The sequence below is a fragment of the Aphelocoma coerulescens genome, chromosome 6 (genome assembly GCF_041296385.1).
Source record: "Aphelocoma coerulescens isolate FSJ_1873_10779 chromosome 6, UR_Acoe_1.0, whole genome shotgun sequence".
NCBI classification, from domain to species: Eukaryota; Metazoa; Chordata; class Aves; order Passeriformes; family Corvidae; genus Aphelocoma; species Aphelocoma coerulescens.
The window spans coordinates 28,669,241-28,686,284 of NC_091020.1; the positions used below are offsets into that span (position 1 = coordinate 28,669,241).

Consider the following 17,044-nt stretch of genomic DNA (forward strand, 5'->3'; position numbering starts at 1 on the left):
GAGGTCAAAGTCCCCATCCACTGACTGTGAAAAGGTGGCACCTCTGCTGTAGTCAGAACCTCTACCCTCAACCAAAATCATGAATGCTTTCATTCATCCATCTCTAATGCCAGCACTGCTCAAAGACTGAAAAAAAATTTCACTTCTTCATTAGGAAAAGTCGAGCTAGAGTCTAACTAATTAATGACACCTGTACAATCACACTGAAATTGGCTTTATCCCAGGTCTGCACTCCCCAAAGGACTTCAACTGCTGAGATCAGAGAGATAGCCCTTGGAACCACCAAGACAAGGGAAAAAGTGCTGCCACACATCTTCCCACAAAATTCTTGTTAGTTATATTTTGTTTTTCACATCTGCTTGTACGTCCTCCTACGCAATCTAATTCTGTTATTAATATTCTTTATTGTAAAGAGAACAAAAATAATTTATTCCTGAGTTTGATTCTGAAAATACTTTTTTTCCATACAAAGGAGGCCAAGTAACATGGAGATCTCCTACCATGAAGGTGGATGAAATGCCCCAGAATTCATCTATACACAAAAACCAGCTGGTAGAAGTGCTAATACAAACCAGAGCAAGGGAGAAATGAAAGCAGCCAGTGGGCCAGTGCAGGAATACCTACAGCAGAGCAGGCAACTGGAAACAGACCCCAGCACTAGAGCCCTTCTGCTTTGCTGACCAAAATAAGTCCATCCCCATCTGCTCCACATCAGGACAGGATTAACTGTGTCAGTCCAGCAGATGCCAGTATCAGTGCCTTCCAAGATACACCATTTTTGTGGTTAGTTTCAGAAGTACATTTGCTTTTAAAAGAAAAAAGACCCAACCCTTCATTCTGGGTAACAGGCTAGAAACTGACAGCAGGAGGTAAGGAGCCACAGAGAGGTAACAGGTGTCTCACACTCATAATGCTGCACTGGAAATTTAATTGTTTGGGTTCTGAGTCACCACTGGCACAAACTGAGGGAACTGCAAAACCAGGAACAGCATCAGCCTGTTTGAGCCTGTGAGCCCACACACACACTCATTCGCTGTAGGAACAGTCATTCTTGAAAATGCAACTAGGGAAGCAAGAAGATGTCTGAGTCGTGACTAAGATTTGACTTTGGGGTGCTTATTCCAGCCTTTCATACTTGGTGCAAAAATTAGAGTCTTTTTCCTGACTGAGGGCCAAAAAACCCATACATAATTCCTTAACAATTCAAATGGTAAAAGCAACTGCCTGCCAAATAGAATCCCCAAATTTGCTCTGATTTGTACAAGGCATTGATTCAGGTTTGGTATTTGCAAGAGCCATAAAAGATACCTCTTCATACACCTCCAAAAAGGAGTGGAATCCTAGGAATGAGCACTCCAGTCCAAGTTCTTGTGACAGCCAGCTAGCACTATGCATGATGTAAGGCAAAAACTTCCAATTCCTTTAACTGCTTAAACTGCAGCACTTAATGCCAGATGTCAGTGAAATACTGATTCACAATTCTTTTAGTACAAAGAATCCTTTTTCCATCAATTTCTCAGTTATTTCTCTCACAAGACAGAAATAAAACAAGCGACTTCACATTACAGAGCTCGTCACTCAGAGACGAGGATCTGTTTACATTCACACAGATCATTACAAAAATGTTTTACAACATAAAATGGCATTGAAGATTCCAGACAAGCTACTCTGAGGGGCTGGGGGAATCATTCTTTACATGTGATTCAATCCTGGAAGTTTGGAACAGTTTTTATTTTAGTGATTAAAATTTTACTAGTGTGCCTGCATGCACCCAGATACTTCAGTACATAAACACCAGACAGATATAGAAAAAGCAGCATTGGATAATCTGGTAGGATCAGGGAAAAAAATGCAAAGTGACATGTATTTTGCTGCTGCCAGTACTAGCATTTGTCCTTCTTGTTTTTCCAGAATTCAGGTGACAAACCTGTATATAAACAACCCTGCAAACCCCAATGGGGATTACGTGATGAGGAACCACTTCTGTGCTTTGAGCACGTGCTGAGAACTGGCACTACCAGGACACAACAGCAACCTCAGACAAGCAACATACACAGCACATTTACCAAAGACTGCAGACAGGTTGCTCAGGTTAGCAACTCTGGCACTGAAAGGAAAAGCATTTTGCTCAGAAAGAACACACAGGCATAACATACCTTCTTTATTTTAAAAAAGATAACTAAAAAAAAAGCCGAAAATCTTGAACAGACTGTAGGTAGAAATGTCTTTTGTAAACAATCCTCTGAAGTACCTATGCTGCAGGAGCCCAAGTCAATCCTCTCTCACAAGTTTGTTGGTTTTGGTTTTTTTTTTTTTTCAAGATTTAAACCACAATAGTCAGTTGTGCCTCATGAAAGGAGCTTCTCTGAAGCCTGAGTTGACAGCATGTGACATAAGCTTAGTATTGCCTCATTTATTACATAAATTTATTTCCAGAAATTACCCTGGAGACTGTTTAATCCCCAGCATTACACATCTGAGCATCTCCACAACCTGAGAAAAATTAAGAACAGAGGAAAAGGAGTAAGATAAAAATAACCTGAAATATGAACTTGCAAAAATGGTAAGCTACAGGGGGAAAAAATGTAGTAAATACAAAAGAAAAGCAAGGTGCCTTTTTTCTTTCTCCAAATTTATCTTTCCTTAAAGAATGGCAGTTTAGTCCTCCCTAAAGAAAGGTCAGTGGAAAAAGGAGATAAATAAAACTCACAGGAACTCAATTCCCACTCTACCCTACCTCCTTTAAAATATACATTCTTCCTTATATTTATTTATGCCTATTGCCCTCCATCATCCAGTCTCTAAAATGCTTTTCCATCAAGCTTCTGTATCTCCAGTCACCAACATTTACAGTGGGGATGATTTTCTGTGGCTTCAACCACTGAACAAAACGCTTCATTTCCAGGTAACTGCTGTGTTCACTGTAAGGAATCCCTGAAATGAAAACAAATTACAGGCACCTGTCAGTCTGCTTAGCTTCCTCCAAGCCTTCCAGCTATGAAATACTTTAGATAAAAAGGTTTTTTCAATTCCTATTTGAGACCCAAAGTTTATAGCTAAGGTAAAAACAACCCTTCCCACCAATTTTCCTTTGAGGAAAACTACCTTGCATTAAGTCACCAAGTCATTCATCAGGTCAAACTAAGCAACATCAGTGACCTGGTTAAAGGAATGGTTTAAGGGATTTAGCTCAACCTGTCAATAACAACTGAGAGGAAGACACAAGTCTCTCAGACACAATTAAGACATGGAATGAAATCTCAGCTCTGGAACTGCACTGCCACCAGCATTGGTCAGGCCAAGACTCCATCCCTGAAGTCTCTCCCTGTATCAGCTGAAAGCCTTTATTTGCACCAGGAGGACAGGTGCAAAATGTCTGTAAAAATCTGCATTTATGGTGTTCTCAATTACTCATTTCACAGATCTCTCCTGAAGAGATCTGTTCGGTTTCTCAATGAGTTACCAGAAAAAGCAGCAGTTACCAAAATCAGTAGGAGTTTCCAGAATAAAAATAAGAAGAGCATCCACACAAAGCTAAATGCACTGAATCTTTGCCACTCTTATACCATATATAGTGATTTTTCCTCTTGTTTGAGGCTTGATATCCTCCAGAGAAAGGCATGAATCAGAGTAGGTCCACCCTGTAGGTTTGAAAGCCAGAACTTGATCAAAATTCTCAGAAAACTTATTCAAGTGATCTTGCAAGCCCTGTGAAAAAAAAATAGCATATACTTAATCCCATTAAATAGCTAATTAGACTAAAGGCTGGCCATTTCATGATGGAGAGGCTTCAGACTACATTTTATTGTCATGTGCTTTTTTAAGTCTCATCTACCTTGAAATTATTAACGATAAGTATGGACATTTGCAAAACAACTTGTCCCTTAGGATCTCAGTTCCTTCACCTGAATTAAGCACACACAAACAGCTATGCATTACAGATTAGAACACATAAGGAATAATCACACCTTCTTGTAAATCTTGTTCCACAAATCATTCATTTCCTCCTCTAAGCTGGAGGTCAGATGGTGAAATGCTGCTTCAGTGCAAAATTATCTGGCTAATTTACAGTGCCACAGAGATCATGACACCTGCTTATGCCCAGAAGTAACCAGAGTTAATTAAACTACCCCAAAAAAATTACAGCAAGCCAGTGCATGAGCTGAGTATTTCTCTGAGCATTAAACCAGGTTTTACCACCTCTCCAAGACAGGAAGGAAACCACCTCTCATCTTCTCACTCTAAAAATAAAATTACCTTGAAGAAGTTTCCAAGTATAAAGAATGTACAATCCTATTCCTGGATAAAGTGAAGTCAGTATTGCTTCAAGTTAAAAACAGAAAATCAATTTCATGTGTCCTGTATAAAATTTTACAGGCAAATTCCTAATTTGAAAGCCCTACAAGGTTACAGATTACAAAGTCATAAAGTTTATATTAGCAGAACAGAGAGGAATACAAAATAAAGACTGATTAAAAAAGGGAGGCAGAGTGGGATAGAAGGGCTGTGATAGAACATTAACCAACCTGTCAGATATTTGACAGCTATAAAACAGGGCAGCAGAAAGCTTCCTGTGAGACTGCCACATTGAACAGCACCTTCAGTACAATCTCCAGTAGCAACATACAGAATCCATCAAACCAGGTACATAAAAAAAACTTTTAAAACCTCACCACAGCACACATTTCATTCAGCAACAGGAATTATGGCTCACTGCTGTGACTCTGAATACACTGGGAATGTTCAGTCTTCACTTGATTAAAAGTATAACTGTAGCAGTCTAATTCTCCTTCACACTTCATTTTGGGAGAATTAACATAGCTTAAGGTAATTATTCACATATTTGCTCCCCTTGCTCTAATGAAATCTAAATATAGTACTTCAAATGCAATGATTATTATATTAACAATGCTAATCTGCTTTTCAATTTTGTTATAAATCAAGTGTGCAACATTCACATTAAGGATGCAATTTCAATCTTATAAAAAAAATTATTTGTGCATTTCAATCACAAGCACTTCTGAAAGGCTCACCTCAATGCCAGTACAAGACCTTGCTGAGTTAAACAACATGAAAGAGATTCATAGACCCACAGAGCCCAGTTCCCTGGAAATTTTCCACTGCATAGTCAAGTGGCAAAGGCCTCAATTTTTGAGTTACAAAAAATTGTTTGTTGCAAAAGAACCACGCACGCATTTTGGAAAAACTGGCCTCTTTCCCCAAAACAAATTACTACAGTGTTTACTCATAACAAGTCCATTTTAAATACACATTCCATTTTCTTCGCTTATTGCTTTAGCCAAGACTGTTCTAAACCTTCATCCTTTTGAAATGGAAAATATATTTCACTGCTATACCAACCTCCTTCAATCACCATGACAGCCTGTTATTCAGAGAGTCACTAGAATCAGCAGTGTACACAAATAGATTCCATAAGGTAGGGAAAGACTCAAACATGATTTAATATGTAATTTACCACCAGCCCTAACACCACTTAAACTCATCTGGCTTATTCAAGAACAGCCATTTGTCAGTACATACAGCAATCCCTGTATATTACTGGGGTAAAACCAAATACTGCAGTGAAGTACCACATCTCTGATTTTTTTTTTTTTTTAATATTTTCTTAATACATATCAAATCCAAAAGTAAGATAAATGATCACATGAACTCATCTTTAAGCATTTAAAATTCTCCACATTTTACTGACCATACATTCCTCTAGCTGCAGGCCTAATTGGCAGCTGGGCACTCTGGGAGTCTCCCCAGCGTGCCCAGCTTACATGGACATGACATTACTAATGATGGCATGAGACCACAGTCAACTTCACACCTGAGGGCACAGCCCCAGTACAGAGGGCCCTGCTGTCAGACCAGGACTCTCATCCACAAAATCACTGTGCCTTTCATCTTTCCCAGCCCTTTTCAGGGTCCAGGCACGGCTTCTGTTGCACTATCGATTTGTCTAGAAGTGAGACCCTGCCTCCCTCTGAGAAGTAAAGCTGTCCTTGAGAGTACAATCACACCCTGAAAGTATGTGAGTATCCATGCATGCTGGGACAAGGCAACTTAGCAACCCAGAAATCTGCAGAAGAAGCTAAAATAAATTACTGTTTAAGACAACACAACACAATAAAAATAAATCCATACATATTTCCATTACTCATTTTCTGCTCCTGTCTGATGTGGAAACATCATGGAACAAAGTTAAAGCATTAAGTTCCATCTCCTGCTGCTCCATCCAAATCATATAGACTTTTTAATTCCTTTTTAGGTCAACTCTGACCTTGACTAGTCCTGCAGCTAAATACCATCTTGCTCTGAAGGATTTGCTTGAGATGGCACAGCAGGCCTGAAGCAAAACAGGAAAATGGATCCAAGTCTGTAAGGCATAAACAACCAATGTTTTTCTCTTGCTTCCAGGTTACCTTTAATCTACAGCCTGCTGCTTTACCTTACTGCCCTTAAGTACTTTGTAGTCTATTTAGTATAGCCTAGGAATTAGTCACATTTCCAAACTAAGAAATTCCCAGAAAAAACATTCAACAACAGAAAGTCGGTGTTTCAAATATCAACCAAATGTGCATTTGAAATCGAATTAGATTAAATAACATTTTAAAGTTAACTGGTTTATGCGATTTTGCTACAAGTATTAGAGAAAACTGTGTGTGGAAAAACTAAAGCATGTGTACATATGAGGTGACCCACAGTTCACTCAGTGCATGCATTGGTTTATGTGCAATTTTCACTGATTTTCAAGTAACCTTATCTCCAGTGTAAATCATCAGCCCAGAGAGTGAATATTCTTTTAAAAGATGAAAATATGGCTATAAATACATTGGAAATCAGACACCTGACTGGTAGTTGGCCATGTTCATAGGCTGCCTCAAAACAGAGGCTCACAGGCAGAAAGTCCTTTTAGTCTTTTCCTACACTGGACCAGGTAAAAGGCTGGAAAGAGGGACTTCATGTCACAATATATTAATTGCTAATAGGACAGATCAGGCAGTCATTACATAAATCTACTTCAAAAAGGCCTGCAAAGAGCAGGTCTTTGAACAAGCCTCACCTTATCTTGTACAAGCACCACATCATGTTTGGAGAAGTTATTAATGTTTAATTGCATTTCATTTTCAATGTATTGGTACATGTCAAAGCTCCACTAAATAAATATGATCCGACAAGAGGTTACAAAGCACCAAACACAGCACTGGCTGGGAGGAGCCCAGAGAATTTGAGCAGCAGGTTCATCAACAGAGTCCTTTGTCTGAACTTACCTTAAAATTAATTTGCATCATGGGAAGAACATGAAGCAAAGTACCCTTCCAGTCCACACTTATGAGGGAATTAACAGCTGGTGACTCCAAGCACTGCAGGGTTTTGTACTTGTCACGGGACATACTTGCTTTTGAGCCCAGAACTTCAGCAATTGCTTTAGGATTCATGAGGAAGAAATCAAAGAAAGAAAATTGTAAGAGTTTTTTTGGCTTGTTTTGTAGATAGTCCTGATTATTGTACAAGGTAATTTTTACTATTAGAAAAGAAATCCCGATTCAACAGGTTATAGTGTTTCATAATCTAACATTAAGAAGAGAAACCTGTAATGGCTGTTAAAAACCTTTGTCCCCTATATTTTAGCAGCAAAATTTTGTATGACAATCAGAAAGAGAAGGAAAAGTACCTTCATAAATTCCAAGTCACATTTCTTTGGCAGAATGTTACTGAGGTGAACTGGTATTTATTCCAAAGTAGCCAGAAACATGCAGTTTTTGGAATATGTGACAAACAGCCAACACTAAAGACAGACTGAATTTCAGTGCACATAAGTCTTGTATTGATGACCTTAAATATAGACAAAAGCACAACTGGTACACAGCTGCCTGCTCTAAAGCAGACATTTGGGCAATCATGTTGGTTCCTGGTGCAGTAACTGAGCGAAGCATAGCACACAAGGTCTTCATTTAGTCAGAAAAGATAAATAATACAAACCTGGAAGAAAAAACTCGGAACAGAAGCCTATGAATAAAATCCCTTTGCTTTTTCCTGACAACAGGAACTTGTTAGCAACAAAAATGTCATAAAGACCTAATTTATTGATTTTATTACTTGCCTTTAGCAATTTTCTCACCACAATCAATTAAATAGGTTCATACATTTAATATCCAAACTGGCCACCTGTATATTCGGGGCAGGGAGGTTATAAACATGGCAGAACCCTATTTCTTTCAGAAAGTTAAAACTCATTGATTAGAAAACTAAAAAAAATAGCAGGAGGATTATTAAATACATTTAATTTCTTTACACAATATCTGAACATTCAGACTAAACGACCTCTTATACCTTCAAGAAAGCAACCTTCTAAAACTAAGCTAGATATTTATTTAGCTATTTGATCCAGTACACTTTTTATACATACCTAAAAAGACTTTTTCTTTTCCAATGGAGTAAGTGCCACAGACAACTAGAGTTCGTGGGTTTAAAGTCACTGTCTCAAAGGCAATGTTGACAGCAAACTGGATAACCTCTTGTTGTGGGGGGAAAGTGTACTCAGGACTACAGTATCTGGGGCATTGAAACAAAATATACCACTTTGTTACAAAAGATAAGACATCTGAAATTACCAAAAAAGGCCCTCAAAACTGCATGTACACAATAAGTGAAAACAACATTATTCTTCCATATCATTTCAGTCTATTAGAAACACTGAGGTGCCCAGATGAAATTGTTGCAACAAAAATTACATTGAGCATATCAGTGTTTCCTCTACAGCTATTCACTCTCTGGCACTGAATTCTACAGTTTCTTCTTCATAAATACCAAATGCTCTTGCAAGCTAGTTATTTGCATTACATCCTAATTATATTCTTATATCTATTTTTTGTCATACACACAAACCATAATATAAGGCATTACTCATTCACAGAAACATATGGAACAGAAATGAAAGTCTGCAGCTGGGCATTAGTTATCATTCACACAAAAACAATCTTGTATACATGAGTCAGAGAAAGGTCTAATGAAAATCCCCAAAACTGATTCAACCATTTGGCATCCTTTCACCTTTGAATCTTCCACACCCTTTTCATAACAGAGTTGAATCCACTGAAAACTAGTGTTCCATAAACCTCTTGTTTTAGAGCTGAACACTTAAATGTATGCGTTTTGACATCCAGAATTTAATACTACTTATAAATAGCTTATAATATGTATAAAGGTTATCTCAGCAAGTACTTCAGCACCTTTTCCACCACCCACTTTCATTCTCTCATGTAACAGCATAATCAATGAACAAGCTGTACATACATGGGCTTTTAATAAATATCTGCTTTTACTCAACACTAAATAGAGCTAACAAATGTTATCACAGCAATGTCATTTAGACTTACGTTTATTTGGTTCATATAAAGTCTTCCTAAACTGAAAAGAGTAAGAGTAAGCTGAAAAAAAGTTTCCATTTCCAGACAACTTACGTTGTATCAAGGTAAAGGGTGTGGACTTGCTGAGCCATCAGAGCAGGGTAGCGCTCCATGGAAGGGTCTGCCCTGAAGTCCCCTGTGTGCAGAATAACAGTCCCACTTGGCAGGTAGAAAAGGATCATTGTTGCACCTGGACAACTGAAACAAACAAACAAACAAACAAAAAGCCCCACAAAAAAAGGTATGTCAACACTGTATACTGTTAAACTGCCTTAAGAGACAGACCACCCTTCAGTAGCAGGAGGGTGTGCAGAACAGCATTTTAAATCATAGCTATTATGCAGACTAATTTAGCTAGGAATTCCTGATTTCTGAAGGATTTCTGCAGCCAATTCTATGGCCATAAACAAGCTTGACCTGAGTTCTCCCCTGAGATGGGAAGAAGAAACAAAAACCCCACATCATTAACTGCGTTTTTGGAATTCCCCACCTTCTAGGCATGACAGAGATGCTGCCTCAGTTGCAATCATTCTATTACTTTATTCAAAGGGGAAACAGCACACCAAAGAGAAGCAGCATTCTTGTTCAGGAGAAACAAAATTGTATTACTGCAGATTCATCTTCCTTCCTGCAGGACTTACTGGAGCATTTTCTTTTAAATTCTATTTGTAGATTTTAAATGTTGCCCTAGATCCAGAACTCCCTGGTTATAAATACAACTCCCTTCCTGGTGACAGTGCATCCATTGCACTTTCTGCAGTTGCTTGCCAAAGCTTTCTGAAGGGCAAGAGTTCAGACTGGAAAATCTGAGTGGGACTCTTTTAGATATCAATCGTCTGCAAAGAGTAAATGAAACTCAAAAAAGGAAAAACTGGTATGAATCATAAATAAAATGACAGAATTGGTGAACTCTTCAAGATGCTGAACTTTGTAGCTAAGGTATGTACGGCTCTTAAATTGGAGCAGAGGATCAGAGAGATAAGCAAGAAAAATGAGAAGTGTACAAATTACATAAGCAACAAGGCTTGCTCCATTCCTAGAGAGATTCTCAGAGGACTTCACAGAGTCTTGTCTCTCCAAGTATAAACACATCCTACACTAAGCAATATTCAAACCAGCTGCGACACAGTCCTGCATTTCAATGTATGTACTGCAGGGAAGGTCTCTTCCTCTAGCCATGGCCAAATAGGATACCAAGATGAAGAACATCAAGAGCACAGGGCTGGAAGTGAGGTGCTACTGCACTTTAAATCCAGCATTACCACACCGTGCTAGTCTGACAAAAATCTCATCCTTTATCACCAAACTCAGTAGAAGTCTTGTCCAGATTTCAACAGCATCTTACTTGAAGTTCAATTTTCAAAACGTTGACTAAGTTATGTCTCTCACGGGATCCAAAGTACCACATTTTTCTTTAGCTCAGGATTTCCCTATCATCAGCTGAAGTTACAGAAGCCTAATGTATCTGATAATCAAATTTACTATGTTCCCAACTAGACACTAAAAACCAGGAAGTGTCCAGATCACTAGAAAAATCATTCAACCTCTCAACAAGCATAAAAATTATGGAGCTACACATGATTAACACAATGTACTCAAAGCAAACTTAAACTAAAATTCAAAAAAGTTTCACTTTTGAAGATAACTCACCTATTTCAAAAGCTAACTATTTGCAAGAAGTTTTACACCACAAATGCAGTGATACCTACTGATTGGCATCGAGCAACAGCACTTTGATCCCATTGACCACACACTCTGTGTCCATCGGCAGCACGTGGACATACTGCTCCTGGACTCGAAGTTTGCTCTTCACCAGATTGCCAGTTATCTGGAACACAGAAAGGATTTAAAAATAGGACCAAAATCTAGAAGAAGCATTGTTCATTTTAGAAACAAAAGCTCTCAAAGCCAGACAGTCTGGCTTAGAGAGAAACTACAAGGTCCTGGGCATAAATCAAGCCTTCCAGTAGCACTTCACTCCTCAAAAAGCAAATTGAGAAAAACTGTCTTAAGAAAGCAAACTTTAAAAGCCTGTCAACAGGTTATGCATTGGAATCAGACAGGAGACAAGGGGGAAGAACATCTGTTGCAGACTATCAGGTCAAGAAGAAGAGATGGGTAAAGCCTTCTCTAAACGAGTGAAGAAGTTTCCAGGTAACAGGCCCCTGGATCTTATCATGGAAGACTGCAGTAACTCCAACTGCAAGGGCAACACAGGAGTAAAACATTCCAGGAAACTTAATCATAAATAGTTTTTCTGATGCAAGCTCTGGATGTGTTGATTAGGCAAGGTGCCCTACCATGTTACAAGTAAAGAAGAGCTGGTTGGACATACGACAGCTAAGGGCAGTCGTGGCCTTTCAGCAGCCTGAAGTACAGGACACAAATGCCACTTGCTTAGCATGGAGAAGAGATGGCTTATGCAGAATCTATTTCACACTTGCATCACTGGAACAGTTACAGAGAAAATGGGGCCAGACTCTTCATGATGCACACAAAAAAAGCCAAGCTACAATGTCAAGTTGCAAAACCAGAGATTTTAAATGCATTATTAAGGGAAATAAAACCCAGAGTGGGTAAGCCCTGCAACAAGTTGTGAAGAGACATAGTAAAATCTGACCTATGTTCAAAATTTGACTGACAAAAGACTCCCTGCAGTCTGATCTAACTTTGAAGGTAAACCCACATTGTGCAGGAGATCAGTCTATGTGACCTCTAGAGATCCTTTTTAAACCTGATTTTTTTCATGGTATCTAGTCAGGGAAGTTTCACTAACCCTCTTGAGCAGTCAAATCAGGGTAAGGATTTCTCACAAGCAAAATGCACATTCCCCTGTACATATCCACTGACCCAACAATGGAACCACTGATCGCCTATTGACTTCCACCAGTACAAGACTGATTACAGCTGTATATGGATGTGATGATACCTAGCAATCTTGAAAAACCTTACCTTGTTACAGTAGATTGGAAACCTGAAGTTTTTTGTTAGTCCACAGAAATGGTCAGAGTGAAAATGTGTAAGGAAATAAGCTGTGCAGCCTTCAATTTCTCCATACTGGAAGGCATCAACTGTAAAACCAGTTCCTACAGCAAAAAGGGAAGAGAAGCCAGTCACTAAACATGTACAGTTCAGAACCAGTCTCTAATTAGATTGGTTTTGTTTTCTCTTTGCTTCTTCCCAATTAAAAGGTAATAGTTACTCTGCATACAGCTGAAGGAGCCATTTAAAGATTAACATGTTTTGTGTATTAGTCAACAGTCGCAAAAAGATTTTCACTTATTAAAATAAAAATTTCACAAAATGTTCATACACAAATACTTTCAAAGGCATCTCAAATATGTTGTTCAGCTGCCATCCTACACAGACGGCAACCGGTTAAGCAAATAAGGCACATTTATCTGCATTCTACTGGTATGCTTTAAAGTTCACATAGATTGAAATCTACTAACAATAAAACATGTAACTTCAGTTTTAGGACAAAAACACAACACTCCAGCCAAAATTAATTAACCTCTACAAAAACCAAGTTTCCTCTCACCTGGTATTTTCTTATAGAAAGGGCATTGTTTTTGTCTTGGCTCTTCACCAGTAGTAGGTAATTCTTTAAATTTCTTTCTCCACCTTCGTTGGCCACCTGAAGGTACATCTGCAACAGCTCCATTTTTACTTGAATTTTCTGTAACTGCTTCTACATCTTCCACAGATCCCTCAGCCTTCCTTTTTTGCTGTCTGGGCCTCTTTCCATTAGGAGATACTGAACTTGGTATCTGCTTTTTCTCACTCAAACACACTTCTCCTTTGCGTTCCTCCTTTGCTTTGGGTTTTAACCCAAAGAAAACACCAATGTCCATTTGTTTAAGTTCTTTGGCAGGACTGGTTTTAGTGTTCATAGCTGCTATTGAAAGAGATGGCACTGATTTAGAAGAGATGGGGCTGGGAAAGCACACAGCAGCTGTACTGAGATTTCCTTTTTTCTCTACTGCTGTCTGCAAACTCTCCTGGAGAGCCGTTTTTTCAATGGCACTGGCAGTCATTTTATCTGTATGAGTTAAAATGTTACTTGGCTCTCTCAAAATATTACTCTTCTGTGTCAGAAGAGAGGCAGCATCTTCTCTGTCCAGCAGTGATGATGTCTCAGTAAAACTCATGTATGCAGAATCCAGAGCACAAGCACCAGCATCTCTGGACTCCATGGTTCCTGATTTGGCAGCAGAGGAAATCAGTTCTGGCTGTTCAGCATCCTTGTAACTAGAAGCAAAAGAGGATCCACTGACTACCATGCCTTGCTGAGGATTTAGATGGTGGCATGTATTTACTTGCTCACAGAGGGTTTTTTTAATTATGAGATTTCCCATTTTCCTATGCTCATACTGAGGCTTCCTCTGTAAGAGAAGTTCATCAAATGTTTTCAGTTCCACAGAATTAGAGTCTTCTTCTTCTGAGTTCTGCACTTCAAATAATTTATTCTGTGATTCTTTTACTTTCTTCTCTTCTTCCTCTTCACTTTCCTCAAATGTGCTTAGGGGAGAGTAAGAAATTTCACAGTCATTGAAATCCACTCTTGACTGTAGCAGACTTGGCTGACGTGTATCTTTCTCAATACACAGATCTTTTCCTGTTTCACTTTCTTGAGAGGATGCAAAATCAAAAAATTCAAATTTACAACTATCATCTGCAGTCTGTGGAAGCTGAAGTGGCTGTTGAGGTTTTTGAACACCTGCAAAAAAGGAAGTACTTTCACTGATTCTATTTAGAGACTTCATTTGCGGTGAATTCCACACCATCGATGCACAGTCATCATTTGGGACACGTTTTATTTCATTAGAGGGTTTCTCATTCTGTGAGGTTTCTCCTGCATGACTTGGGGAACAGCTGGGCTTTGCAGCAGTAGAACCTGTCATCTTTGTCTCCACAGTGCTTCCTGAAGAGTTTACAAGATAATCTCCTGCCCTGTTTGCTGCGAGTAGAAAATGGCTGTAACGCTTGTAGTGGGATGGAATGGTGGAGGTGCAGAGTAAACCATCAGGACACTCTATGGAAAGAGTCATACAGAGGTGCAATGTTAATACCTTGGCAAGTATAGTTGGCATAGTTAAAATAAAAATCACATGTGACACAAGATTTAGGAGTTCTTTCTTATAAATACAGCTACTAGAGGACAGAAGGCACAAGTAAAAAGTAATTTTCAAGCTACCAAGGCCTCTTCTCTGAGCTGAGAAATGAGAATGCTTCCAGCCTGAAACCAAACACCTGCTCCTCATGCAGCACTATGCCTGAATTATACAGCCCATTAACAAGAATACTTGACCCTGTTTCAATGCTGTGCTCCTGTAATCACATGGTTTCTAGTTTAGAATTGTCTCACTTTCAAAGCTCAGAGAAGAAACAGGCAGTACATTTCAAATATAAGCAATAAATAAACCAAATTCTGAATTAACCTAATACTCCATTTCAAATTTTCTGCAATTACACATTAATAAGGAGGAAAAAAAAAGGGTTATGTATTTACTTATATGAAGAAAACATTCAGCATTGAGACGCTAGGAAAAAAAACCCCATACCTCTTTCCTAAGCCTTTCCCACTGAGAGTTCACTAGCCTAACTTTTCAGGCTTTTAAGGTGAATTGCATAAATCAATCAGGATTTTTCACCTGTTAATTATGGGAGTAAGATGGAAATGAGGTGTTAAAACACCTGCCTTAAATTAAATTCACTGTCAAAATCAGCATGAAATTACTTACATTTCATCGTTCTGAAGAAGAAACTCAAGGAAGGTTACGAAAATATAAAAAGGAGAGTGGTTGTATTACCTGAAATAGCCTTTACTCAAGTTTCCTGTATGCTTTCTGTTTTACAAAAGTTCTGAGGTGTATTAAGGACATAAGATGGATACCTGAATCTGTTCAGATATGGTATTTCCCCATGAAACTAGAATTTGGAATGTGTTAGTTTTGTTCCTCTTGTACAGAGCTCAAAACAAAACCATTGTTTTATGATACAGGAATGTTAATCTCGATTTCTATATAAAATTTCTAAACCATGGGGGCCCACAAGTTAACATTTTAAGTAAATTGGCCTATTTCAGCTTCCAAATGTCCACAGACAACTGAACAAATCACATTTCAACATGGATACAGGATAATGAAATCTATATCTAAGGAGAAAGAAACTTGATGTCAAAAGTAGCACCTTTGTGCCTGAAGGTTCTTTTCTGACTTAGTAATTGTAATAGGTTTCATTATTTTAAATATTCACTTTCAGTTTGTTCAATGAAATACTGAAACTTGATAAACAATCACGAAAGTTTCTCAGAGTTTTGAGGTTAGATTCTGAAATGAGATTTTCATGTCAGATTTCCACATTCTTCACAAACAAGCAAAACTTTCATGCAAGAATAGGACTGATCACTAAAAACATAATAAAACATGACAAAAATCATACCAACTACCATTTCCGATTTTGAGCTTAATATAAAAAACAAGGTTTACAGCAACATTTCATGAGAAGTCAGTATGTTTTCTCTGAAGGCTTTTTTCTTACTCTAGCCATACCTTTTTCAATGGGTCCTGGAGTTTCCAAACATTCATAGACGTGCCACTGAGGTGTCTGGACCAAGAGCAAAGAGAAAGGCATCTGGCAGCTGGGACAGTATCCATCGTGAACGGGCTTTGCATTTTGTGAGCCCTGTTCTGCCGAGCTACTCACGCTTTCCTGGGAGTGCACGCTACTGTCATCCTTACATCGATCCGCATCCTGGTCTGGCCGTGAGCTCTGCTTGGTTTTCGGAGGTGTATCAGTTTTTTTTACAGATTTCTTTTTCCTATTTCCCTTTCTTTTTGGCCTGCCCTTGCCATCACTGACTTCCTCTACAGGAGTAGAGATGCTCTGTGAATTACTCTGATGCTTTGGTTTCCTAATGGATTTGTATTCCCAAATGTCCTCTTCCAATAAACCATCTTCAGACATGACAACACATGAAATATTCCCCTTTCTTTTAAGCAACAGTTCACAAACCTGCCCTTCCTCCCACTAATATATTTGCTCTTCACCACCTGAAGAAAAGCTCCAGAAGCCCATGTTAAAAAAGCAACACTGGGCCACAAACCAAGCAGCAGCCCGTGATAGAACAGGAGCATGGTGGATCCTATCCCAAGAATAATTTAATGAGTGTCTCTTTGCAGATTTGCAATTTCTCCTGTTACACAGGGCCCGACTCTGCAAGGCCTTCCAGGGTGAGCCATTCCCTTCAGCTTCCACCCCCACCTCCTAAGCACCACCCGGCCCCGGCGGGGACAGGAAGATTTTAAAGATTCCTGCCCGAGCAGGAAGATTTTGAAACAAAACGAGGAAGAGTTCAGCTAGGGGATCGTTGTCAAGGTGTCCCGGGATGCTCCTCCGGAGTGTTCCCCCCGGAGCGTTCTGTGATGCTCCTCCGGAGTGTGCCGGTGCTGCTCCCCGGTGTGTCTCAGTGGCCTCACGTGTCCGGGATGATCAAGGGATGTCGCGGTGCCCCCGAGTTTCCGGGATGCTCCGTGGGATGTCCCGGTGCCCCGAGTGTCCCGGGATGTTCCCTGGGATGTCCCGTGTCCCGCCGGTTCCGCGGGTGGCGGGCGGGCGCTCGCCTC

At 39.3% G+C, this 17,044-nt stretch overlaps 1 protein-coding gene across 2 annotated transcripts; it reads right to left on the reverse strand.

Annotated features, from left to right (window-relative positions):
* Positions 1-2,398: 2,398 nt before the first annotated feature.
* Positions 2,399-17,044, reverse strand: DCLRE1A (DNA cross-link repair 1A). Of its 2 annotated transcripts, none has more exons than XM_069020058.1 (9): positions 15,971-17,044; positions 12,958-14,451; positions 12,369-12,502; positions 11,126-11,244; positions 9,471-9,614; positions 8,417-8,562; positions 7,278-7,432; positions 3,567-3,708; positions 2,399-2,934 (listed from the first exon to the last, which is right to left on the reverse strand). In XM_069020058.1, exons 1-9 carry the CDS (start codon positions 16,383-16,385, stop codon positions 2,768-2,770), a joined length of 2,916 nt encoding a protein of 971 aa, XP_068876159.1. In that variant the 5' UTR covers positions 16,386-17,044; the 3' UTR covers positions 2,399-2,767. The 2 variants fall into 2 exon arrangements, with proteins under 2 accessions (XP_068876159.1, XP_068876160.1); XM_069020059.1 differs by lacking the exon at positions 15,971-17,044 and adding an exon at positions 14,981-15,029.

Coding starts and splice junctions, on each gene's coding strand:
- DCLRE1A (XM_069020058.1), bottom strand. CDS start 16,385: ATGTCTGAAGATGGTTTATTGGAAGAGGACATTTGGGAATACAAATCC. Junction 12,503..12,957: donor TTTCTATAAGAAAATACCAG/GTGAGAGGAAAC, acceptor TTTTTGCTGTAG/GAACTGGTTTTACAGTTGAT. Junction 8,563..9,470: donor ACCCTTTACCTTGATACAAC/GTAAGTTGTCTG, acceptor TCAATGCCCCAG/ATACTGTAGTCCTGAGTACA.